Source organism: Cucumis melo, chromosome 1, assembly GCF_025177605.1.
Source record: "Cucumis melo cultivar AY chromosome 1, USDA_Cmelo_AY_1.0, whole genome shotgun sequence".
Taxonomy (NCBI): domain Eukaryota; kingdom Viridiplantae; phylum Streptophyta; class Magnoliopsida; order Cucurbitales; family Cucurbitaceae; genus Cucumis; species Cucumis melo.
The window spans coordinates 5,261,432-5,288,534 of NC_066857.1; the positions used below are offsets into that span (position 1 = coordinate 5,261,432).

A 27,103-nucleotide genomic window follows, 5' to 3' on the forward strand; every position below is an offset into this window, starting at 1 on the left:
ATGCCTTGAAAGAAAGAGATTTATGGTTAGGAAAGCAACATCTTCTTCGAATAAATGTTTTAATGATACTTTTACGATGTTGGAAATTATAAACAATTAATTAAATTAAATTCTTAGTAATACTTTTCCTTTCTACGAGGAATTTTTCTTTTGAATTGATTCACAAAATGTATTGCTTCAAATATTTGTTTTAAACACAAAATGGATATGTTTGCTATTTTTGTAAACTATTTAGAAATAAATCGAACATAAAAACCACTACGAAAGTTTTATACATATAAGTTTTTACAAAGGATCTTTTGAAAAATATAACCAACACAGAGAAATATTTATAGACTCACAATAAAAAATATTAAAAATGACTCGTCAACTATCTATTGCGCCACGCTTAATATATTTGTTACTTTAAATTTAGTTATTATTTGGTACGATGGTTAGATTTGATTGTTTACATTTTGATACTTAAATCTAAACAATTTTTTTTTCAAGATTCTCTATATTTGTTTTATTTAGTTACACGATTTTTTCAAAGATTATTATGTTAAATGATCGTTTAGATTTAGTTATATGATCATTTATTTTTTTTATAAGATCGTTTAGATTTAACTATCTAAATCTAAACCATTTTTTTTTAAGAATTTTGTGGTATACAATTGTTTAAATTTGACTATTTTATGCACATGAACAACCAATCGTTGTAAAAAAAATCCAAATAATAATTTGAAAAAGAAGGAAGAAAGGACAAGACGATAGAAAGAAAAAAAGAATGCAGAATATGATGAATAGAAGAAAGAAGACGGAAAGTTATTATATTTATGAAAATTTTTTTTTTAATATTCTTATTTATAAATATAGCATTAAATTGACTTTTTCTAAAGATTATATTAGCTCAAAAGAAAAAAAGAAACATCAATATTAACATCACTCGATTTAGTTGATGTATATTCTTGTCTTGATCAAGAATTATTCCTACTTTTATCTATTTGTTGAACCAAAGAAAATGGTCATAAATAATAACCATTATTATGTTATTTAACTGAAAGAAAAAAAAAAAAGCTTTAATAGCTATTATTTGCTATCTGTCTTAAATTATTTCAAATTAACTTATAATATATCTTCTTTAAATGAAAAAGAATATATATATTTCAACATTTTAGCAGTGGTTTATACATATATATATATACGTAGAAAGGTTGAAGAACAAAAGGGAAGAAACCATAACATTGAGACCCAATTGGTTCCTTTTCAGCCTCAATAATTTGGTTTAACCAAAAAAGAAAAACAATTAGTCCATCAGAGAACACAATCAAAGTTTGACAATTAGTAGACAAAACTAGAAGGAGATATGATTAGTTATCTATCTAACACATACACACATATACATATACCTTGTGTTAGTTATCCATGCACTAAAGTAATAACATAAATATACATCGATTATGATCGTAATAACATAGAAATGTTTATTTAATAACGTATTATTCAAGAGTAATTTACACATACCTTGTTTCTTTAGATTGAAGATTTAAGTCTTCGTACCTATATCTTTTTGTGTGTTAATGTAAGAAGACTCAGAATATCAAAATTGAATAGTTCGGCAGTTAAATTGAATTTGGATTTTTAATTATCATTGTAAATATTTTGAAAAATAGGGTTAAAAGAGTTTATTTGTTAAAATAAGAAATTAATATGTAAAAAATAAAACAGATATATTACATTATTTGCAACATTATGAATGTAAACTATAGTACAATAATAATTGACATGTGAAAAAGGTCGACAATGTAAATGATCTTAACGATATATATCCTAAAGATGTCATAAATGGTAATAACACTTTAAAAGCATACTGTGCAGTTGGTTAATAATAATATATCCCAAATGTATTTAATGTTTATACAGAACTTTGTCACATCAATATTTTTCTTCATTATAATAGAAAAAAAAATATCTTTTACAATAATTTCAAATTTCAAATGTATTTTTTAGGACAAATTTCAAAGGTAAAGTTAAAAATGAAACTTTCCAAAATTTATGGAACATTGCTGAAACCTAATTCTTATTTTTTTATACTCCAAATTTGTTGTACACATCATATAATAAAAAAAGAAAAATTGTAGCAAATCATATATACCGATCATAAAATTAAAATATATTTTTTTAAAAAAATAAAATTATTTCTCTCTCCAATAAAAGTATAATGTTGGTTGGAGAATAATATCCACAACATCTAATTCAATTCTTTTTTGTGTGCAAATTAATGTATGGATTAAAAATAGAAAATAATATTGAAGATGACATCTTTTAATATTGGACCATAGCTTGTTATTTAATAAACGCATTTAGTACATTTTGCTCTCTCTTTTTCTCTATGCCAATTGAGATATGAGAGGGACATTGGGTCCTATTTGATTTATTTGGTCATAAAAGTTACTATTCTTTTCTAACAATTTGCACAATTGTCTATATGGAAAATGAAAAAAATTGTATTGTTTAATTTGTAAAGTTGTTTCTATCCAATTAATAGCATTTATTAACATTCTTAGTGCTTTGATTAGATATCCAAAAGTTGTTCAAAATATTACTAAAATATTTTGAAGCTTTTGTAGAAAAACTTAATTGGTACTTCCTTTCAAAAATAAAATATAGGAAAATGTTTCATTCTAAAGGGTATTAAATGGGTGAATTGTTGTAAATAATAAAATCATCCAAAAGATTTATAAAATGTATTAAAATTTCAAATTCTATCCATAATAAATTTGATTGACTTGTATCAATGATAAATTTGATAGACTTCTATCCATGATTGATGTAAAATTTTATTATATTTTGTAACTATGTTAGTTTATTTTGCCATATATATATATATGAAAGGTTTATTTTACTATATATATATATATATATGAAACATCCAACCTAAATAATAAATTTTCATTAGCATCAAATTTTATTTTCTTAAGAAAAGCAATTTTCAAAAATAAAGATTTTGCTTTTAAAAACAAGACACCGTAACGAAAGCACGAAATTTGGAAAAAATATAATATTAAAATAAATAAACCATAATATATAAATACGTAAAATAACAAAAAATAAGAAAAGACAAGTTTCTCTAATATACTCTACTTTTTTTTAAATTTTCACCCATTTGTATATTTTACAAACGATCATTTATTCATAGGAATTTTGACAGTAGAATGTGACACGTTTGAACATCGAACATATAATACTATATGATATATGATATAAGAATAAAATGAACCGCTATTTGGTCAAATGGAGAGTATAGGCATGGACAGCCTATTTTATGATATTTCTTATAGAATTGAACTTTTTATCCTATTCGTGTTAACTAACAAATTTATGCTCAAATTGGTACCAACATTTCAATTAAGAAAATCTATGAGATATAAAAATACCGTACTTGGAAAGAATTTCTACTTCACTAAAAAGAAAATTGTAAAAAAGAAAACGTTTAACAAAATATTTACACTTAATTGTTTTTTTTAGTGATTTCGTTTCATGAAGTCTAAATAGTTTGTCATTTTTTTTTTATTTTGAAAAAGTTTCTATTTTAAAATGGAAGTATATCAAATAAAATGATTATTTGTTAATGTAAATATTTCTTATGGATCTATTTTTATAATTTTTCCATAAATATTCTTTAGCATTAACGTTCTTTTAATTTCTCTATAAATTTATCATGAAATTGAAATTCAATATTTCTGTTGAGATCGATAGTTTCTTATACAATAAGAACGAGAATTTAAAGTTGAATCACAAATTTTATTGATAAGTAATAACATTTTTGTAAGTCATAATTCGAATTTTAACACCTAAAATTTTGTTGGTTAAAAAACTCTTGTCTAACTAAAACTTAGACTTTTTTTTTTCAGTACATGGACATTTAGTACTCTCTACTTATCTTTTGTACTCAAAAAAATTAAGGTCCATTAGATACCCATTTTAGTTTTAAGTTTTTGGTGTTTTTTTAAATTGAACTTATACACATTACTTTCATTCACATATAGTTTCTTTTTTTTTTTTTTGTTATATATTTTATATTAATATATACAAATACACTCGCTCAAGTCTAGAAAATTAAAAGGAAAGAAAAAATAAATAAGAATTTTGTTCTATTTTTGGAATTTGACAAAAGAAGCCTAACATTTAAAACATAAAACCATGAATGAAATTGTTGTCAAAATGGATTGAATTTAAAAATGATGTTTTTAATATATATTTCCAAAAAGTCCTTAGAATTTTAATGTTATTTCTAACAATTTCGTATAATTAAATTCACCCGGTTTTAAAAATTTTAAGGTTCAATTGACTAGTTTAGTTCATATTGAAAATTTTAAACTTAATTATCATAGGCAATGCAAAATATTTAATATAAAGTTAGGACTAGACATGAAGAAGTTTATTAAATATGTAGTGTCATGATGAAGTTGCAAACCAAAAAATGATATCGAAGGAATCAAAATATATATATATAATGAAAGTATAGTGATTAGAATGAACAAAAAAGTGAAAATATAAAACTTAAAATTAATACGAACGAAGAAATATATATTTAAATAGACCTAAACCAAGTGCATAGTAATCCAAATTAAAAGCAACAAAAGGGAGGAGCCAAAAGAAAGATAAAAGTTTAATTATAATTATTATTAAAACAAATTTCAATAACTATTCCTAAAGTAGGGTGGTGGTTGCAATTACACTCTTAACCTATACTTCTAACAATTTTAAAATTAGACCTGGTAAAATTACACTTTCAAATGTTAAAAAATAAATTCTAAAACTTATATGATTACTATAATTTATACAATTATATAAGTTTGAGAATCTAATTTTAAAATTTGAATAAGTTTGAAGACATAATTTTTAATTACAAAGCATTTTCAGGCTTTAAGGGTTTAAATGATGCCGTTTGAAGTGAATTTTAAACAACCAAAATATTATTCTTAATTTAAACTAATATTTATAAGTTCTAAATTCCATTTGGTTTACGTTAAATAAGCAATTTCATTTCCAAAACTCTATGTTTGAAATGGGTTTAAATACCATTTTAACTTTTATGTTTAGAATTTATTTATATTTTTTATTGTCTAACGGAAGGAAAGCATACCAATGTAGCAGAATAAACGGATTTGATCTTACTCTAAATGCATCTAAACATTTTAAAGATTAATCATGCTTAAAGAATCCTAATTAAATGAAATTAGGGATAAAGTGAGAAACATACCTTCGAAGCCTCCCGATGCTCGCAATCTCCTCTAAACGTAAAATCGAGACCACTACTAGCGTTAACCCACTATTCTTCGGATTTAGAATCGGATTGTGGGACCTGTAATGTGGAGGAACTAGAGAGATATGGAAATTTGAAGGAAATTTAGGGTTGATAATTGAGAGAAAAAATTGGTAAATTTTGGTGAGAATCAAAATAAAAAATTTTAAATCAAAATAAAAAATTTTAAATCAAAATAAAAATTTTTGCCAAAAGTTCTCATAAATCTGAAAATTTCCCTTTAAATAAGTTAATGACATGAAAAACTGTATGTAATTAATTTCTTAAATCTCACACCTAAGAATCAACTAACCATTAGTTGAACTTAGTGGCTCGGTGTCTACCTATCATGTAGCCACTTATCCCACTAAGTGTTAGTGAAATTATTTAATAAAATGTTTGATTTTTCCACTAACTTAGTCCAAGGGCATTTTTGTCATTTGACCATTAAAGTCAAAGTCAAACTTTGACTTTTTCAAGTTAAAAGTCAACATTTTGACTTTTTACCATTTTGTCCATCTTGACTAATTTCGACCTTCCAAGCATGAATCCGCATTTCTTTTTTTGAAATTCAAATCACATTTGAATATAAAACCAGTCAAAGTTTGACTTTTCAAAGTCAAAAGTCAACATTTTGACTTTTTACAACTTTTGACCATTTCCATCAATTTCGAGCTTCTGAATATGAATTCATATTCATATTTTTAATATTCAAATCACATTTAAACATAAAGTTCTATCTAAAATTGATAACCGACAGCTATATCACATATATATTTGTCGGTTTCCCTCTCTTTACCTAATTCGAACAATTCAAATTATTCCAACATGTTGTTTTAAATTAATTCCGTATGAGCTAGCAAGGGAACCTAATAGACTTATAGATCATGGGCTCCAATGATCCGAGATTAACTAGCTAAACCTTTTTAGACCGAGCTAATCAATATTCGTTAACTAACGGGTCATTCCACTAAAGTCCCGTAGTTGCACTCCCCTCCCTATAGATATATTATTTCTGTCCATCTGATATAATCATGATCAGTAAGTTAATCCTTCACAGGTTGTTCGTAATCTCGAATGGGTCAAAATACCGTTTTACCCCCGAGATTACATATTGTTCCTTAAGTCTCACTAATCCACTATTGAACAATTGGTTTAAGGTCCAACCTATAAATCGAATTCTTTTCGGGCCAATGAGAGGGTGGGATCCCTTGTTCAAGACTTGGATTCAGTTCTTAAGGGAACAACCTATCTACTAACCCTAAAACGGGTAGGAGTGAATTTTGTCTTGTAATCTATGTCCCTAGCTATCCATCTGGTCTTACCTCTGATATGTGAGGCTAGTTGGGCCAATGCCGTTAAGCTGCCATCACCCATGTAGATCTAAGGATAATACCGTTTGAACAGAAGTTCATAATAGTTAACTTAAGATTAGATTAAGTTAACTAGGTCATCAAAAAATGAAATAGTCATTTTTATATAGTCAACGGTGTTATAACTTAAAAGTGACTATTTCATGGTTTCAATCTTATGTTAACCCTTTACATATGATGCCCCCACTCCTATGTCTCTACATGAACGATTCGGGATTACTTTGTTTGTACTAACTACAAAGCGGGCCGTACATCCATAGTGTTCCCAAAATAAGGTGTCCAACCTATTCATACACTATAGACCGTTTGAGCTATATACTCGAACTTGATCCACGTTTATGTCTTTATATAAAGTTCAAGTCTACACTAAATAGCCTTGGGACCTTAGTTTATTGGATTCAAGATTATAGTATTCTATTTTCACTAATAAGTCATCAATAAAAACTTTATTGAATATAATGTAATTTAAACTAAAAACTACGAGTTTTAAGACATAAATTCCAATACCAATCTTATTCTCTTGTACTGATTATGATGAGTTCTCAAAATAGTTTATAATTTGTTATTATTTCTTTTTTAAGAAACACAAACCTACCCAAAACATATTTACATTGTGTTTTATCTTTTTGGAGAATTATAATAATTTCCATAAAATATATTTTTAAATATAGCAAAATAAATTAAGATATTTATAAAACATAGCAAAAATTTAGTTTCTATCGTTGATAGAGATTGATAAACTTCTATTGTTTGTTTATCGATGATATAGATAGAAACTAATAAAATTTTATGAGTATTAAATTTCTATCTGTTTATATGGACAGTGATAAACACTATCCATCATTGATATAAACCGATAGAAATTTTGTTATATTAGGTAAATATTTTCAAGAGTTTTGTCATTTACAACAATAATTCTTTTTTGATAAATCTAACCTTAAATTGAGGACCGAAGTAAATAAAATAAAAATATTGGTTGATTAGAATTTAAAAGGGGTCTTTTGAAAAATACAACAAAGCGACAAAAGCCCACAGGTCCATAATGAAAAACACCAAAAAGATATCTCCATCAACAACGCCTTCAACGACTCGCGTAATATATTTGGTACACGATCATTTAAATTTAACTATTATTTGATATACAATTGTTTAGATTTGATCGTTTAGGTTTGGGTAGCTAAATCTAAACAAATTTTTTTTCTTCAAAATTCTTTGTACACGATTGTTTAATTTGGTTATATAATTATTTAGATTTGGTACACGATCGTTTAGTTTTGGACCCAAATCTAAACAATTTTTTTTTCAAGATTCTTTCGATCATTTAGAATTTGCTAAATGATTTTTTTTCATGATTCTTTTAGTATACAATTCTTTATTTTCTGTACTTGATCGTTTAGATTTGACTATATTTTGTGCACGATAGTTTAGATTGTTTAGATTTGATTACCCAAATTTAAACGACGTTTTTTGTAGGATCTTTTATATTTAGTACGCCATCTTGAACAAAAAAAATAGATCTTTTATATTTGGTATACAATCTTGAACCAAATAACAATTTGGAAAGAAAAAAAAAAAGAAGTGAAGAAAGACGATGAAAAGAAAAAAAAATCGCAGCAAAGAAAAAAAGAGAAGAGAGACGATAAAAAGGAAAGAGCAAACCTGAAATGTTAAGAAAAATGAGCACTTTCATAGATTTTTTTCATAAATATTTTGCCATTGGTTAGATTTATGATACTCGGTTTAGAATGCATTTAAATTAAAATATAGAAGAAATATATGAAAATTTGTAGTGATAGTTGTAGGAGTGCCCCTACTGTTGTTGGTGCTGTTGCTGTTGCTGCGGCTTCTTCTTCTTCTTCTAATAATAATAATAATAAGAAGAAGAAGAATTTTGTTATTTTTTTAAAAAAGATAAAGTCTAAGACCAACTTGATAGATAACTCTCATATTCTTTGTTGGGTAATCAATAACATGTTTTATTTGGCTTATGTTATCACGAAGTGAAATTATGAAATCCATCCATTGTGTATTTGTGCTAATACTCGACTCTTACTTTCAATTGTCTATTCAAACATGCATTGTTTTCTTTTATTTTAAAATTCTCATTACCTTGTTACTCCCTCCTCCTTCTTATTACAAGCCACCCATACTTTTAAGACAAATGAAAACAGAAAAATAACATTCAATGAACAACAAGAGTAATGGGTATTGAGTGGGTAAAATGAGACGTTGAGAGAGTGCCAATTCCTCTCAATTGTCTGTAATAAATTGAATACATATATGTTAATAATTTAGCAAAATAATTGTAAAAGAAAAACAGAGGGAGAGAGAAAGAAAATAATAAGTAGAGTAGGGTATTTGGTGGAAAGGGAAAGGGGAAGGGGAAGGGGAAGGGAAAGGGAAAGGGGCATATAGGATAGGAGTCTTAGTCATATCACAACAACCACCTAACAAATATAGCTTTGGTGGAACAAATAAAAACCTTCAAAATTCCATAACACAAAAAAGTCAACATATAATATACCTACATTCACATTTCTTTCTTTTCTATTTAATTAATGCCAACCAACCCACACCCATGTTACTTACTCACCACCATTTTTTTTCTCTTCTCAATTCCTCTCTCTTTCTTTTTTAAACACAATACTGTACTAATTGGAATTTGTTACTTGCTTTACTTTCTTTTTATTAAATAAAACATAATTGCCTTTTAAGTTGGTTTAATTACACTTTTTAAATAGTTACACCACATCTTTACAATTATTCAGCTAAAGTTAAGGGTGTTTGGACACCCACGATGTGATTGGAATACATTGTAATGTAATCCAAAATTTAATTCATGTTTAGATAGAATGTTTTGAGTCCGTATTGTAGTATTATACTCATCTCATTTTGATAGTTTTCTATTAAACTTTATTTTTTTTTATTGTTTTCACTTTTTACGATTTTGTTAGGCCCTCAATTTGATTCACATTCCAACGTTACTTTGATTTTCAGTAATCCTGATTATAGCTCCCCAAACACCATTTTGTTTAAAAGCCACAATTCTTTAAAATAGATTATATTAAAAAAAAAAAGGTGTATTGTTCATTTTTCATCACCTCTAGATATCACAAGATAAATGTCTTAATCTATGATAATGACTATAATTTCAAATACTTGGCATAAGAAAGTCAAAAGATATTAAGTACAATACATGGAATATTAATGAAGTTCGAACTAATTAACAATGGACATGATTGTAGAGTTTTATGCTTTATTACTATACTAACTAGTTTGTGTATTAATAAATTTAAATTATTGTTCGTTACTATGACTCAATATAACTATCATTTCTTTTCTCTAACAAACTTTAAGAAAATGGAGGTATCAAATTAAAGAGAACTTAATCATTTGAAAAATTGATCAAAATGTCAAAGATTAATCTTTACACCTAGATGCTGTTCTAAAAAGAAGGCGAGGCCGAGTAAAATTGTGAGAAGTTTGATGGATAAAAATTAACACCTGCTGATGTTGGTACAAAAACTATTATTTAGCTCTCAATGTTGTAAAAGTGCTTGAAAAGAGTAACATATATGGTATATATATTTATGAGGAGTAATGGGCAAAGCTAGCATTAATATGCATAAAATATTACAAAAATAGAACTTAAAAGAATATGTCGCTACTATCAATCATTGCATAGGAATACCAGTTATTTATACATTTTTCTAAAGAAAAGAAATACTATACTTTCAGTTATTTTCTAAAGTTGATTATAAGGATTAAAAAAAATTCATACATTTTCCAAAGGACTCGGGTAGGTATCAGTGGCAGGTTGAGCCGTTGGCCTAGGCAGGGCCTCTTAGGTGGTTGTCACTTGTTCAATTAACCAACCCTCTTCTTCTGACAAACAAACGATGGCAATTGATGTCTTTATACACAAAACTATGCTCGGCTTCAGATCATTTAGCTTCACTAAAATGCACAGTGTTCCCATGACTTCCAAATACCATTTTCATCCAAATGCAACAACTAAAAAGCAATATGTGGACAGGATGTATAAGAGTGGTTTTCTCAAGAAATGACTCAATCCAAGAATCTTTTTGTTTACAACACAACTTGAAGCTCTTTGAAATGTTTTTTCATCCAAGCCTGAAAAATCTACCTGACAGAGTTTATTTCATTCATTCTCCACCAAGAAAATCATGTTGAGTTCTCTCTCAACCAAGCAACCTCCGCCTCTCCCCAATTATGTTAGTGGAAATGATCTTCTAGCCAGAAATCTCCATCTCTCTTTACCCCACAATGTAAAATAAAAAGATAGGCCAAAAGAGGACACAGGATTAAGCATAGAGGGTCATTAAAAATTGAAGCTGCTATCATTTGTAATTCATTTCAGTTATATCATCAACATTTATTTCACTTCTGACTACATCCCAGCAGCTAAGTTTATCAGTCAATACAGAGTATACCTTCCCTTCTTGAAAGAATGACTCGGGTTGGATATAGAAGGGCGGTCCATAATCCACAAGCACATCATCTGAACTGTCATTACTCCATTCTTCATTGATTAGGGCTGTGGGTTGTATTTCATCCAGTGGGTACTTAAGTATATGATAAGATGTTTGGCATTGTTCCTTTGAGCCTGAGAGGTATTTCCATCCAAAATCAAAGACAAGGCCAGAAGCACACAGACTTTCAACAGAAGGATGTTGGGATTCGTCATTCACCACATTATTCATAACCCAATCAGCGTTTTGTGCACACAAGTCATGACAGCCTCCGTCATCAACATAGCTATTGCATTGATGAAGACATTTGGGTACTGATGAGAAATTCAAATGCAGGTTGTTGAAAGTGGCATCAATATCTTCCTCCTTTGATACATTTTGCCAACTTAATCCTTGGATTTGATAGCTGGCTAAATTGGAGTATGGCAATGAGTTGAAGTTTATACGATTACTGGAAGGGAAAGGGGATGAACACAGCGCAACAGCACCAAAACTCTCGTGCAAGGTTGGCTGATGATCATCAGCGAATGAAATTGGTGACTTGGCAAATGTGTTCAACTCTGTAAGTTGAGAAGAACTTTCATCTTTTATGTAGTCAGTATCCCAACCAAGCAGAAGAGGTTCTAGCTTTTGCTTTCTTAGGTGCAAATGTTCATCTTGATCATATAAACTATATTGCGGATTGAAAAGGCTGGAAATAAATGATCTATAGTTTTCAACTGCAGCGGTGAGAGGTGAACCATTGACATCCAGCAAAGTCATTTTTCTGTCTACATCGCAGTCGAACTCCTTGGTTCTGTACTTAACTTGGAAATTGTTGTCATTGCTATTGGTAGAGAAATCAGAATGAAAAGAAGATCTTCCTCTTGAATTATTCAAACGACAAGGTGATAAACTATTATTCAAATGATGCTCATAATCAAGCCTTGGATAGCACCTTCCACGCAACTTTTGTATTTTTTCCAAGTTATTATTAAACTGTGGAGAATGAGGTTCATTCTAAAGTCAGTAACTATTCACATAAAGTTATAGTCAATAGAATTCTCAAGAACAATTTTGATTGAGAAAAGAAACGGCAAAAGTGTGGAAATTATTGGAAGATGGTAAAAGAGCATACCTTATAATGATTTCTCTCTGGTATAAGCCGGCTAAGTAGCCTGGAAATAACACCATACCTGGACAAATATTAAAAAGAAAAAAAAAAATGAACAAAAGGAACTCCAGAGGTGCAGCAAGAAAAATGATGAAACAACAGATAGAACAAAGGCTGAGTCTGACCCCTTCTCATAAGATTCACCCGTTCCACGGAACGACATATTCTGAATGAACTGACGTAATTTCTGCCTCTTTCTACTAAAAATATCTGCATGAATATAAAGACTACCCGATTAAAATGCTATCTTGGTTATACATCTCTCTTTCTGATGCAAATGACCAAATGTATACATTACATATTATTGAAAGTAGAGACAAAGAGCACACACCGGTTTACGTGGAAACCCGAGAAAAAAAACACGATATTTTGTTTTATTATTTTCTTGTAATTACATAAGTACAATTGAGAAATTTAAATAGAATGCAAAGGGCAAAGAAAAAAAGGAAAAGAAAAATTTATGGTAAGTTTTCCACAAATATTTTTTCCATAAATATAAAATCTAACACTCCTCCCAAGTTGGGACGTAAATATCAATGAGGCCCAACTTGGTAACACAAAAGTCAAAGTTTGGTATGAGAAGCTCCTTGGTAAGAATATCAGTAACCTATTGGCTAGAAGGGATGTACAGAATGCATATGATGATATGCCGATCAAACTCAACATGTTTAGTTCTATCATGTTGAATTGGGTTGTTAACAATACTAATAGTGGCATTATTATCACAAAAGAGCTTTAATGGAGTCTCACATTTATGATGAAGATCAGACAAGACTTTCTAGAGCCAAATTTCCTCACATATTCCCAAACTCATAGCTCTATATTTTGCCTCAGTGCTACTCCTGGCCATAACACTTTGCTTCTTACTCCTCCAAGTTACAAGATTGCCTCAAACGAAGGTACAATAACCAGAGGTAGACTTTCTGTCAACAACAAATCCCGCCCAATCTAAGTCAGTATATGCCTTAATGGTCTTTATGTTTGTTTTTCTAAACATCAACCCTTTACCAGGTGTTGTTTTTAAGTATCTCATAATTTTGTTGATAGCTTCCATGTGTTTCTCATAAGGAGCCTGCATAAACTGGCTGACAACACTCACAGCAAAGAAAATATCAGGACGTGTATGGGATAAGTAAATCAATTTACCCACGGTGACGTTGATATTGTTTTTTATCAATTGGAACTTGATCACCAGAATTTCCTAGTTTACAGTTGAATTCAATAGGAGTGTCAGCAGGACAACATCCCAACGTACTTGTCTCGGTTAGCAAATCAAGGGTGTATTTTCTTTGAGACAAGGAGATACATTCTTTAGATTTGGTCACCTCCATTCCAAGAAAATATTTCAGATTTCCCAAATCCTTGATTTCAAATTCAACACTCATTCTTTACTTTAGTTGACTGATTTATGCTTGATCATCTCCATCAAAACAATGTCATCCACATAAACTATTAGAACAACAATCTTTTCTGTCTTGGAAACTTTTGTAAATAAGGTATGATAAGAGTGCCCCTGTCTGTACTCTTGGGACTTGACAAGGTAGTAAATCAGTCAAACCAAGCTTTGGGAAACTGTTTCAGACCATATAGGGACTTTTGGAGTTTACACACTTGCTGACCAAACTGGGCTTCAAATCTAGGTGGGGGCTTATGTAGACATCCTCCACAAGGTCTCAATTCAGAAAGGCATTCTTAACATCGAGCTGATATAGAGGCCAATTTTTGTTCATAGCAATAGATAGCAGAACTCGAACAATATTCAACTTAGCAATTGGAGAAAAAGTTTCTAAATAGTCAATACCCTAGGTTTGAGTAAATCCTTTTGCAACTATGCCTTGTGTCTATCAAGAGTACCATCTGCTTTGTATGTGAGAGAGAACCATTCGCATCCCACAATTTTGTGTCCCTTGGATAGAGCACAAATCTCCCAAGTTCTATTCTTTTCAAGAGCCTTCATCTCTTCCATGACAGCATTCTTCCATTTAGGACACTCTAAAGCAGTGTAGATATTTTTCGATATTATAGTAGAGTCAAGACTTGCTCTAAAAACTCTGAACTGTGGAGAGAGATTATCATAGGAAACATAGTTGCAAATGAGATGTTTAGTACATGACCTAGTACCTTTTCTCAGAGCAATGAGAATGTCAAGAGAGGGATCATACTCATCAAGTTTCCCCGTATGACCCTGTTCAGCTTTATTGTTACTGGTTTCTGTTCTGACCTCAGTCTCATCATCACTATTCTTTTCTTCCACATTTTCAAGAACAACAACATCAGACCTGTCATTCTCACTCATCGTATTATTAGTACAAGATTCAATAGGGTTTTCCATACATTGATCTCAAGGAGGTTTGGAGTCTTGGATTGGAGCCAGCGGCTTAGCAGGAGACTCAATTTCCTTTCTAAGATTCCTCCTATAGTAGGTTTTCCAAGGAACTTGATTCGTAGGTAGGGCTGTAATGAGGATCTGGGCTTGGTATGGTAACGAGAGTAGAACCGGTAGACTCTAAGGGTATCTCCCAGTTAGAGTTAGACTCTTCACTCTCGCTCTCGCTCTCGCTCTCCCCCTGAAGATGGCTAATGGGAAAGAAAGGACGATCTTCGAGAAAGGTAACATCCATGGAGACAAAGTATTTATAGGAAGACGGGTGAAAGCATTTATAGCCTCGTTGATGTAGAGGGTAACCAACAAAAACACATGCCTGAGCCCGAGGAGTAAACTTAGATGGGTTAAGGCCATTATTATGAACATAGGTTGTGCACCTGAAAACCTGAAGAGGAACATCAAAGATGAGGCGGGTAGAGGGGTATGACTCTATAAGACACTCTAAGGGAGTCTGGAGATGTAGGACATGAGAAGGCATTCGGTTAATAAGATGGGCTACAGTTAGAACATCTCCCCAGAGGTAGGAAGGAAGGGAAGTAGACAAGATAAGGGAACGAGCGACTTCTAAAAGGTGACGGTTTCTGCACTCGGCTACTTCATTTTGTTGGGGGTGTACGGCAAGAACTTTGGTGGACAATGCCTTTAGAGGACAAAAATTCATTGGGGGTGTGGTTTGGGAACTCTCGACCATTGTCACTCCGCAAAATAGCAATCTTTATATTGAACTGCGTTTCTACGATGTTATAGAAGTCCCGGAAGACAGAGGTGACCTCAGATTTGTCGGAGACAAGAAAGACCCAGATAAGACGGGTATGGTCATCAATAAAGGTGACGAACCACCGTTTTCCAGATGAGGTTGTTATCTTGGATGGTCCCTAGACATCACTATGAACAAGAGTGAAATGGTGGGTTGGTTTGTATGGTTGTGATGGAAAAGAAACTTGATGTTGTTTGACCGGAATACATACATCACAAGATAAGGTAGACACATCAATTTTAGAGAAGAGGAAATAAATGTTTCATATATTGGAAATTAGGGTGGTCTAAACGAAAATGCCACAACATCTAGTCTTACTCAAAAGTAGTAAAATAAGAAGATAAAAGACTAGTACTAGAAATGCTACTAGAAGAGGTATCATCATCAAGGAGGTAGTCCCCTACTATGTCGGGCAGTACCAATTATCTTCTTCGAGCTCAAGTCCTAAAAAGAGACAAAACTAGGTAAGAATATTGTTTTGCAGTTTAACTCATGAGTAATCTTGCTTATAGAAAGCAAATTATAAGATAATCTGGGCATATGCAAAATATTATTTAAGAAGAGCCCTGCACATGAAGAAATCTTCCCCTTTATAGCAATAAGGGCCAAGGAGCCATCTGCATTTCTAATTATTTCGTTCCCAGCACAAGGAATATGAGACACAAAATGTTCAGACCCAGTCAAATCATCTATGGCGCCAGAATCCAGAATCCAGGGATTCTTCCCATCAATACTAATAAGATCGAAGGACTGAGGTATACCTAATTGAAAAATGGCACCTAAAGTAGCGGGATCGTGATTAATCTGGTTCCCGTGTGAATCAGGTGGTTGAGAAGGTCCAGCAAACTCACTCACATATGCCCGCCATGTGTTCTGTTTGTCGTTAGGAGGGCATTTCTTACCTCCTGGAGGACAACCATGTAACTTCCAATATTGTTCTTTGGTATACCATTGTTTTTGCAATGCTCACAGACAGGAATTGGTTTTCCATTGTGCTTGTCATTGACATTGGTGGAGGACCTCGCACTAGAAGTAGCGGAGTCAATAGCAGGAGTTGTAGAAATATTCAAAGCACTCGTGCGATCTTCCTTGAGGTGAATTTCAAAACAGACTTCCATCAGGGAGGGAATCGATCTCTGGCCTAGTATACGCCCTCGAACTACATCAAACTTAGGATTAAGATCGATAAGAAAGTCATAAATCCTGTCAATCTCTTCAATTGTAGAGTACTGCAAACCATCATTGGTATCTCTCTAGACTAGTTCTCTGCATAGGTCAATTTACTCCTAGATAAGAGAAAGCTTATTAAAAAAAGGACGTGACATCCATGGCTCTTTACTTGCATTCTTTACTTCCTCAGCATGTATAGGCGAGAGAAATTCTGACGTTTGGAGTAAAGTGTCCAGGCCGTGTCCCAAATATCTTTGGCTGTTGCAGCAAACAGTAACGGCTTGCTAATATGGGGTTCCATACTGTTGATCAATATGGATCAAAGAATAGAGTCCTTTGCCTTCCAATATCATTCTTGGGGTCACCCGGTGGAGGGTGAGGTATTTCCCCTATCAGGAAGCCAAATTTATGTCATCCTTCAAGGACAAACTTCACTAATTGAGACCATGAAAAATAAAATAATTATGGCCATTCAACTTGTTTCCTGAAAAATGATACGCGGTAAACTGAGCCACCGTGTTAGTCACATCAGGAGAGGATAAAGTAGGGAACAAGGTTACTGGATTCTTAGAATACATTGGTACAAAAGTATTGGGTGTCGTCCCTAAGGTAGCCTTAAGTGCTGCAATCTGTTGTCGAAGCCCTTCTAGTTGCTGTTGAGCTATTCCCAATGAAGCTTGCACGTTAGAGCTAGAATGTGCTGAAAGATTCACCAACCTCAAATGTTGAGTGAGTTTGAGTATTCTTAACATCGGGATGATGGCTTAGGTCAGTGGGTGGTAGGGCATACTATTGAAAGCAATTAACAACAACTCGAGACTTACGTGGAAACCCGAGAACCGGGAGAAAAACCACGATACTTTAGTTTTTATTATTTTTCTTATGAGCAAAATACAATAGGTACAAAGGGAGAATAAATAGAGTACAATAGGAATAAGAAAGGAAAAGATCTAGGAAATATTTAGGAAATAAAATCTTATATTTTATTCTTTCCAAAAGTACTCTAGGGCAAAGCCCTACTAATTCTAACACTCCCCCTCAAGTTGGGAGGTAAATATCAATGAGTCCCAACTTGCTAACGCAAAGGTCGAAGTGTGGTCTGAGAAGCCATTTGGTAAGAACATCAGTAATCTGTTGGTTTGAAGGAATGTACGGAATGCATATGCTTCCACTGTCAAGTCTTTCTTTGATGAAATATCGATCAATCTCAACATGTTTAGTTCTATCATGTTGAACTGGGTTGTTAGCAATACTAATAGCGGCTTTATTATCACAAAAAAGCTTCAATGGTGTCTCACATTCCTGATGAAGATCTGACAAGACTTTCTGGAGCCAAATTTCCTCACATATTCCCAGACTCACAGCTCTGTATTCAGCCTCAGCACTGCTCCTGGCCACAACACTTTGCTTCTTACTCCTCCAAGTTACAAGATTGCCCCAAACAAAGGTACAATAACCGGAGGTAGACTTTCTATCAATAACAGATCCTGCCCAATCTGAGTCAGTATATACGTCAATGGTCTTTCTATTTGTTTTTCTAAACATCAACCCTTTACCAAGTGTATTTTTCAAGTATCTCAGGATTCTGTTAACAACTTCCATATGTTTCTCATAGGGAGCCTGCATAAACTGGTTGACAACACTCACAACAAAGGAAATATCAGGACGAGTATGGGATAAGTAAATTAATTTACCTACAAGGCGCTGATATTGTTCTTTATCAACTGGAACTTGATCATCAGAGTTTCCTAGTTTACAGTTGAATGCAATAGGAGTATCAGCAGGACGACATCCCAACATACCTGTCTCGGTTAGCAAATTAAGGGTGTATTTTCTCTGAGACACGGAAATACCTTCTTTTGATCTAGCCACCTCCATTCCAAGGAAATATTTCAGATTTCCCAAATCTTTGATTTCAAATTCATCACCCATTCTCTGCTTTAGTTGACTGATTTCTGTTTGATCATCTCCAGTCAAAACAATGTCATCCACATACACTATTAGAATAGCAATCTTTCCTGTCTTGGAAGCCTTTGTAAATAAAGTATGGTCAGAGTGCCCTTGACTGTACCCTTAGGACTTGACAAAGGTCGTGAATCTGTCAAACCATGCTCTCGGAGACTGTTTCAGACCATATAGAGATTTTTGGAGTTTACACACCTGCTGACCAAATTGGGCTTCAAATCCTGGTGGGGGCTCATGTAGACTTCCTCCACAAGGTCTCCATTCAAAAAAGCATTCTTAACATCCAGCTGGTATAGAGGCCAATCTTTGTTCACAGCAACAGATAGCAGGACTCTAACAGTATTCAATTTAGCAATTGGAGAAAAAGTTTCTGAATAGTCAATACCATAGGTTTGAGTGAACCCCTTTGCAACTAACCTTGCCTTGTGTCTATCAAGCGTACCATCTGCTTTGTATTTGAGAGAGAATACCCATTTGCATCCTACAGTTTTATATCCCTTGAGTAGAGCACAGATCTCCCAAGTTCTATTCTTTTCGAGAGCCTTCATCTCTTCCATAACAGCATTCTTCCATTCAGGACACTCTAGAGCAGTGTAGATATTTTTTGGTATTATGGTAGAGTCAAGGCTTGCTGTAAACGCTCTAAACTGTGGAGAGAGATTATCATAGGAAACATAGTTGCACATGGGATGTTTAGTGCATGATTTGGTACCTTTTCTCAATGCCATTGGAATGTCAAGAGAGGGATCATACTCATCAAGTTTCCTTGTATGACCCTGTTCAACTTCATCGTTACTGGTTTCTATTCTAACCTCAGTCTCATCATCACGGTCCTTTTCTTCCATATTTTCAAGAACAGCAACATCAGACTTGTCATTCTCACTCATTGTATTATTAGTACAAGGTTTTGTAGGGTTTTCCATACCTTGGTCTCGAGGAGGTTCGAAATCTTGGACTGGAGCCGGTGGTTGACTAGTAGGGGACCCAACTTCCTTTCTGAGATTCCTCCTATAATATGTTTTCCAGGGAACTTGGTTTGTGGGTAAGATTATGGGATGAGGATCAATGTCAAACACGGTAATAGGAGTAGGTTCAACAAATTCAAAGGTGCTGTTAGACTCTTCACTCACATTCTCCCCCTGAAAATGGCTAACGGGAAAGTAGGGTCGGTTTTCACAGAAAGTAACGTCCATAGTGACAAAGTATTTCCTAGACGGCGGGTGAAAACATTTATAACCGCGTTGGTGAAGGGGATACCCAACAAACACACAGGTCTGAGCCCGAGGGGTAAATTTGGTCTGATTAGGGCCGAAATTATGGACATAGGCGGTGCACCCAAACACACGAAGAGGAACCTCAGAAACAAGATGAGTAGAGGGGTAAGACTCCTTAAGACAATCTAAGGGAGTCTGAAGGTGGAGGATACGAGAAGACATTCTATTGATTAAGTGAGCGGCTGTAAGAATAGCATCTCCCCACAGGTATGATGGAAGGGAAGTGGAAAGCATAAGTGAACAGGCTACTTCCACAAGGTGTCGGTTTTTTCGTTCGGCCACTACATTTTGTTGAGGAGTGTAGGCACATGAGGTTTGGTGAACAATCCCCTTGGAGGCTAGAAATTCACTAAGGTTATGGTTTTGGAATTCCCGACCATTATCACTTCGAAGAATTGCAATTTTTGTATGAAATTGTGTTTTGATAGTATGATAGAAGTTTTGGAAAATGGATGGAACCTCGGATTTATCTGTGATAAGGTAGACCCAGGTAAGACGGGTATGGTCATCAATGAAAGTTACAAACCACCGCTTTCCCGAGGAGGTGGTGACCTTGGAAGGACCCCAAACGTCACTATGGATGAGGTTAAACGGTTGTGTAGGTTTATATGGTTGTGAGGGAAAAGAGACTCGATGTTGTTTAGCTCGGATACACACATCACAAGATAGAGAAGAGACATCAAGTTTAGAAAAAAGGTGGGGAAATAAATATTGCATATATGTAAAGTTTGGGTGGCCCAGTCGAAAATGCCACAACATACAGTCTTGTTCAGAAGTGCTAAAGTAGGATGACAGTAAACTAACCCTAGACAAACTACTACATGAGGTATCATCATCAAGGATGTAAAGTCCCCTGCTATGCCGGGCAGTGCCAATCGTCCTCCCCGAGCTCATGTCCTGAAAATAAACCGATTCAGGTAAGAAGATAGCTTTACAATGCAACTCACGAGTGATCTTGCTTATAGATAACAAATTGTAAGACAGTTTAGGGACATGTAAAACATTCTGGAGAGCAAAACCGTCAAAGGGAACTATTTGTCCTTTGCCAGCGATCGGAGCTAGAGAGCCATCGGCTATTCGGATTTTTTCATTGCCGGCACACGGGGCATATGAGATAAAGTGTTCCGAAGAACCTGTCAAGTGATCTGTAGCCCTCGAGTCTAAGATCCAGGGATTCTTCCTATCAACGCTAATAAGCCCAAGGGACTGAGGCATACCTGACTGAGCAATGGCACCCAGAGTCGAAGTCTTGGTCTGGCTCGCAGTAGGATCAGTTGATTGAGAAGTGCTAGCAGGTGTAGTCTCACTAATGTAGGCACGTCCTGAGTTCTGTTTCTCATTGGAGGACCGTTTCTTACCTCCTGGGGGACGACCGTGGAGTTTCCAACACTGATCCTTGGTGTGCTATTGTTTCTTGCAGTGCTCACACACAGGAATTGACTTCCCATTATTCTTGTCACTATCATGATTTGAGGACCGAGCGCTAAAGGCAGCGGAGTCAATGGTAGGGGTAATCAATACACCCATGGCATTAGTGCGATCCTCTTCCAGGCGGACTTCAAAACAAACTTCCATTAGGAAGGGAAGAGGTCTTTGTCCGAGTATACGACCACAAACATTATCAAATTTGGGATTAAGTCCTGCAAGGAAGTCATAAACACGGTCAGCCTCTTCAAGTTTAGCATATTGTGTACTGTCATTTGGTGTGTCCCAAACTGCCTCTCTGCACAAATCCATCTCTTGCCAGAGGAGAGAGAGCTTGTTAAAATAGGTAGTTACGTCCAGGGTCCCTTGTTTGCAATTATGGACCTGTTTTCGCAGTGTATATAACCGAGAGGTATTCTGTCGTTTCGAGTAAAGGGTCTGAGTTGTATCCCACAAATCTTTTGCTGTGGCTGCATATAGTAGAGGCTTGCCGATCTGTGGTTCCATACTATTAATCAGCATGGACCGAATAAGTGAGTCCTCTCCTTTCCAGAGTCGTTCCAAGGCATCTCCTGGTGAAGGACGTACAGTCTCTCCAGTTAAGAAGCCGAACTGGTGTCGACCTTCGAGGAACATCTTTATTGATTGAGACCAAGAAAAATAATTTTGACCATTTAATTTTTCACCTGAAAAATTCCCCAAAGAGCCAGTTATATAATTTGACTGTAAATTAGGGAACGAAGTTACCGGGTTCTTGGAATACATCGGCAACTCGGTTGGTTTGGAATGCGTCGAAGATTCGCCCGCTTCAATGTCCGATCTGTTCTGGGGTTGATCAATTCCGTTACCCGAAAACAGCGGTTGCTGTAAAGAGTCAACGTACAGCTGCTGCTTACTGTACTGATTTGATAGATTTACGGTTGAGGGTTGCTGTCCGGAGCTCATAGGCGGCGGGTGAGGATGCGGATGGTCGGAAGGGTTTGACAGTTGGACATCCGACGGCGCGTAGAAGGGAACGGGATAGGCGGTGACGTGAAACGGCGGCGGCGCGTGGGCCCACGCACCGGACACGAGCGGCGCGTGAATCATCTTCTGGTCAGACGGCGGCGCGTACGACTGCGGAACCACTCCCATTGGGTAGATCGACGGTTTCTGTAGGTTCTGGAGCAGTTTCTCCATGGCGGCGGCGACGGCGGCGATTCCGACGGCGGCGGCGACGACGACGGCAGTGACGTGTTCAGTTTCGATCTGGGTTTCTCCTAGGTTATTTTCTAGGGTTTCGTTATTGCTTTGCTCTGATACCATATTGAAAGCAATTAACAACAACCCGAGACTTACGTGGAAACCCGAGAACCGGGAGAAAAACCACGATACTTTAGTTTTTATTATTTTTCTTATGAGCAAAATACAATAGGTACAAAGGGAGAATAAATAGAGTACAATAGGAATAAGAAAGGAAAAGATCTAGGAAATATTTAGGAAATAAAATCTTATATTTTATTCTTTCCAAAAGTACTCTAGGGCAAAGCCCTACTAATTCTAACACATACAAGTTTGATAGCAGAAGCGGTGGTTGCCGACTAAAATTAGGTGGCAGTACACAAATCGAGGCCTGAGGTGCAATATAGACCCCAAATGAGGAAAAGGGTTGCACAAATGGGTTGGTTGGCGCTGTCTGAGGAGGAATGACCAGCGTGTGAGGAGATTTCGGTGGTGCGGACGACTGTAGATTTGACGCGAATGAATTTTCCGGCGTTTTCTGAAGACGGCGGAACCATTCATCCATGGCAGCACTCATCCGAGCATCAACGGCGATGGCAACAACAGTACTAAAACTGTTGGTTGTCTCCTCTGTTTGATTTCCATCATTGGTTGTGTTTTTTTGGATTTCTAGGATGTGCTCAATGTCCCTCTTTGATACCATATTAAAAGTAGAGACAAAGACCATACACTGGTTTACGTGGAAACCCGAGAACCGGGAGAAAAACCACAATATTTTGTTTTATTATTTTCTTGTAATTACAAAGGTACAATTGAGGAACTTAAATAGAATGCAAAGAGCAAAGAAAAAAGAGGAAAAGAAATATTTATGGTGAGTTTTCGTAAATATTTTTTCCATAAATACAAAAACTAACACATATCAATGAACATGACTGAGATTTTTCTAAAAACTATAGGTCAAGTCTCCCCAACTCTGTTAATGCAGAAATGATTAAAAAATAAAATAAAATAAAATAATAAAGAAATAATAGAACACAAAAGGCGAACCATTAGGCCACAAGAACTGAAAATTGTGATTCTCTACTTAAAAAAGAAAGAAAGAAAAGAAGAAAATAATGGAACTCAGACGAAAGGCTACCATCATTTTCCACGTTCCTCTGTTTGCTCTGTATATCCTCAAATGTTTTATGAGCGTGTTTCACATCTACATCTGGAACAAAACAAAGAGTACAAATGACTACGTGGGAATGGTTGTCCGTAGACTTTCATTTCATCATGCACTTCAACCCAAAATATCAACATGCCAATTGAAAGACATTACATTGAAACATGCGTTAGGCCTCCAATACACAAGACATATGTGAGAAGGAAGCAGTTGGACTTGAAGTATTAGGGTTTTGAGGGTTTCTAGTATTTTGGGATTTATCCTTATTGTTTGATGGATGTTCTGTTTGCTGGATTTTCTCGTGTAAGGCTCTCCTTTTATTTTTTTTTAGTCAACAATTCGGGAGAAGGGGTTGTATGAAAAGTCTTGGTACATGAAAGTGCTCTGTGGGGAAAATCAAAACTCTTGAACTAATAGTTATTCATTATCAATCATCATCTTGGGGTCTATACATGTGCGAAAGAATTCTTGTAAGAGAAACCTTGTAAAATACAATATGTGAAACAAAATCTCTGGCTTATTTTCTGTTGGCAAAGCATAATGGCATAGTTCAGTACAAGGAATGAAAATGTATTTTTCCGAAACATAATGGCAGATAGGCATAGAATTCTTATCTTCCCTTTGTTTAAGAGAAAAGGAGGACCTAGAAGAAATGGACGAAATGGAAAGGAAAAAAAAAATAAATAACAGATTTAGTGAAATCCTTTTCAATGACATATAAAATACTAATAGTAATAGCTCGAAAGATGCAAGTGACTTCATTTATCAAATCAAAATTTATAATTTATGTTGATCTTCTTGATGGCATATAATTTATTCAACTAGGTTAACCTGAAAAGGATTAATAGGAGGAATACAAGGAAACAATGCAGATTATAGAAAGAAGTCATGTTACAAAATACTGGGGACAACTTAATAGTACATATTCCTTCAGTCTCATGTCACAACAAATTAACAGAAAAGAGTAGACAACATACTAACGAGTGTTTGCTTGACGCGCATACCTGAAATTTTGGATGGATTACCCAGAGGTAAATGCAACGAGTTAAAGTTAACAGGAGTGACCTTCTCAACAAGATGATGTGATGTGAAGTCTTTACAGCGGTTTTCAACAGGGCTTGCGCTCTCTGCTCGGAAGGAAAATAATGTTTACAAGTGACATGTTACTTGCATTGGGAATTATTGATACTATCTTTTATGGAAACTCTGAAAGCATAGTTCTTAAAAAGATGCACATGTTCACATCCCAAAGTGTTATTTCTAAGCTAAGACTGATATTGCAATTAAAGTTTTTGTCTTACCTCTGAAACAATCACTCGAGTTGAACTTTTTTGATTGAAGTTCCTTCTGACGAGGAAGAGATGAGCTGAATCTATGGCTTGCATCTTCCTTGAACTTTTTAAAAAATGCAAACTCAGAAGTTTTTGCATTCTTTGCTGTTCATTGCAACCACACAAGAAAACATCAGCATTTCAACCATTTAACAAGGATCATGCATTAAAACAATAAGAAACTTGACTAGAATGAAACTCAAAAAAGACAAAGAACAAAGAGAATTGTTATGATGACACTGGGAGCCTCCAACAGTTCACTACTGCAGGAAACTACAATTGAGAGTCGGGTAATGTAGAAAACTAACCGTATGTAACATGTCTTTCTTTCAAGGATATGGGAGAAGAATCTCTTCTGCATGTCAAAGGTCTATCACGATCAAGATCTCCAACTTTTGTTCTCTTCCGACGGCTACTATCTTTAAGAAAATGTTTATGAAGTATTTATTAACATTTTTATTTTAAGAGAAGAATTATTTAACTATATTAGGTAGAAATTCACTGGCTGTACAAATTAGAGAAAACGAGGGATGCCTGCAAGACTTACTCAGGTGGTTTAACAGAATTGCAAACGTAGCTCTTATAGCTAAAACATTACTTTTGTGAGCACCCAAGTGACTTCATATACTTATCCTTATTGCTAATGTGGAACCTTTACCAAACTAAAAAGAGTGTTCTCGCATTTGCAAAAATGCAGCACGAGACCTCAAATGAATGGCATAGACAACAAAAGAGCAGGGAGGGGGGAAAGTCTTTCTTAAAACTTGCAAAACTATAGATACATCACTTTTAAAAAATAATAAATAAATAAATATAATAAAATAATCAGCTAAAAATATCAATATCACATGTCCCAATCACAGAGCTGAGGTTGATAAATAAACAGAGACAATACTCCATCCACTTCAGCTTATGACTTTGTTTTCGGTTTTTCACCCAAAAATTCACGTACAAATGTAGATGCTGTCCCTCACTTTTAGATACCTATAATCATGACCTCTTTCCTAACCAACATGGAGTTTTGGTGAAACTCCCACCAAATTTTAGATGCAGTTAAAGGAATCGAAAAATAATGATTAACACAAGTATACACACGATTTATCACTTCAGACTTCTCACGACATAATAGACCCAATTACGTTAAGAACAACAAAGAATTGGGTGAGGCCAAAAACTAATACACCGTCAAACATTCATTAATTAAATAACGTTGGGATATAATCGGCCAGAAAGAAAATCCATCAAGAATGTATTCGGACAAAATCACAGTAACTTAAATCCATTAGAGGCAAAATGAAATAAGTAAGAAAAGATATATAACAAACAAAATTGAATCTGTGAAGAAGAAAATTCTTGGAAAATACATCAAACATCGAGCATGGAGTGGAATCGAGAGTGAAAGCAACAAGAGGATATCAAAATTACAGGAACCCAAAAAAACATGATGTATGAAAATAGTGGAACAGAAAAGGTAGTAGTAGGAACTAGGAAGGAATGGAAGAAGAACCATTAGAAATGGCAGGTTGGAAATTGCGCTTCATTGTAATGTGTGCTCCATAAAACAATGGATTATGGTTTTTGTTGGAATGGCGACAAGGAAAGGGTTAGGAGGAAAATTGGTCGCCAAAATCCACATTGCTTTCAATAACTCTCCATTGCAAATAATATTACAACGTTGAACAGTCAATCTAAATACGTCAACCCTATCTCATTACAAACCAACTTCATTACGGCTAGTAGGGGAAATTATCATTTTGCGTCGATATTTAATATTTAAAAAGGTATTTCTTTTTCAATTATTTTTGTTTTTATGTGTGATTTTATGGCATTTTTTGAAGGAGACATTCGGGTGAGAAATCTTTTTTTCTCCGCGGAATAGGAGGAGACATTCTCAAATAGAGTAAAATGATTTTTTTTAAATAGATATATCATTAATAGATATAGACTTTAATGTTATTTTTAGGTTAATTTCTATAAATATAACAAAATACCAAATACTTACCCTCTGTCTAACAAAATCGAAAAGGCTACGAAATTTGTCATTTTTTAAATATTTTAGGTTTGTTCTTGTCGATTTTTTTTTAAAGTATTTCAGCTCGGATT

At 34.2% G+C, this 27,103-nt stretch overlaps 1 protein-coding gene across 1 annotated transcript; it reads right to left on the reverse strand.

Moving 5' to 3' along the window:
- Positions 1-10,308: 10,308 nt before the first annotated feature.
- Positions 10,309-26,668, reverse strand: LOC103500465 (uncharacterized). The gene is made up of 8 exons (XM_008463763.3): positions 26,508-26,668; positions 25,309-25,419; positions 24,971-25,105; positions 24,674-24,796; positions 23,643-23,714; positions 12,432-12,516; positions 12,271-12,328; positions 10,309-12,131 (listed from the first exon to the last, which is right to left on the reverse strand). The coding sequence occupies exons 1-8, from the start codon at positions 26,539-26,541 to the stop codon at positions 11,022-11,024; spliced, it is 1,728 nt and encodes a 575-aa protein (XP_008461985.1). The 5' UTR covers positions 26,542-26,668; the 3' UTR covers positions 10,309-11,021.
- Positions 26,669-27,103: the final 435 nt, after the last annotated feature.

What these genes read in the sequence shown, in the direction of transcription:
- LOC103500465 (XM_008463763.3), bottom strand. Translation starts at nt 26,541, where the DNA reads ATGAAGCGCAATTTCCAACCTGCCATTTCTAATG. An exon ending in CTCGAGTGATTGTTTCAGAG is followed by an intron (nt 24,797 to 24,970) that starts GTAAGACAAAAA and finishes CCTTCCGAGCAG; the next exon opens with AGAGCGCAAGCCCTGTTGAA. An exon ending in GAGGAACGTGGAAAATGATG is followed by an intron (nt 12,517 to 23,642) that starts GTAGCCTTTCGT and finishes ATATTCATGCAG; the next exon opens with ATATTTTTAGTAGAAAGAGG.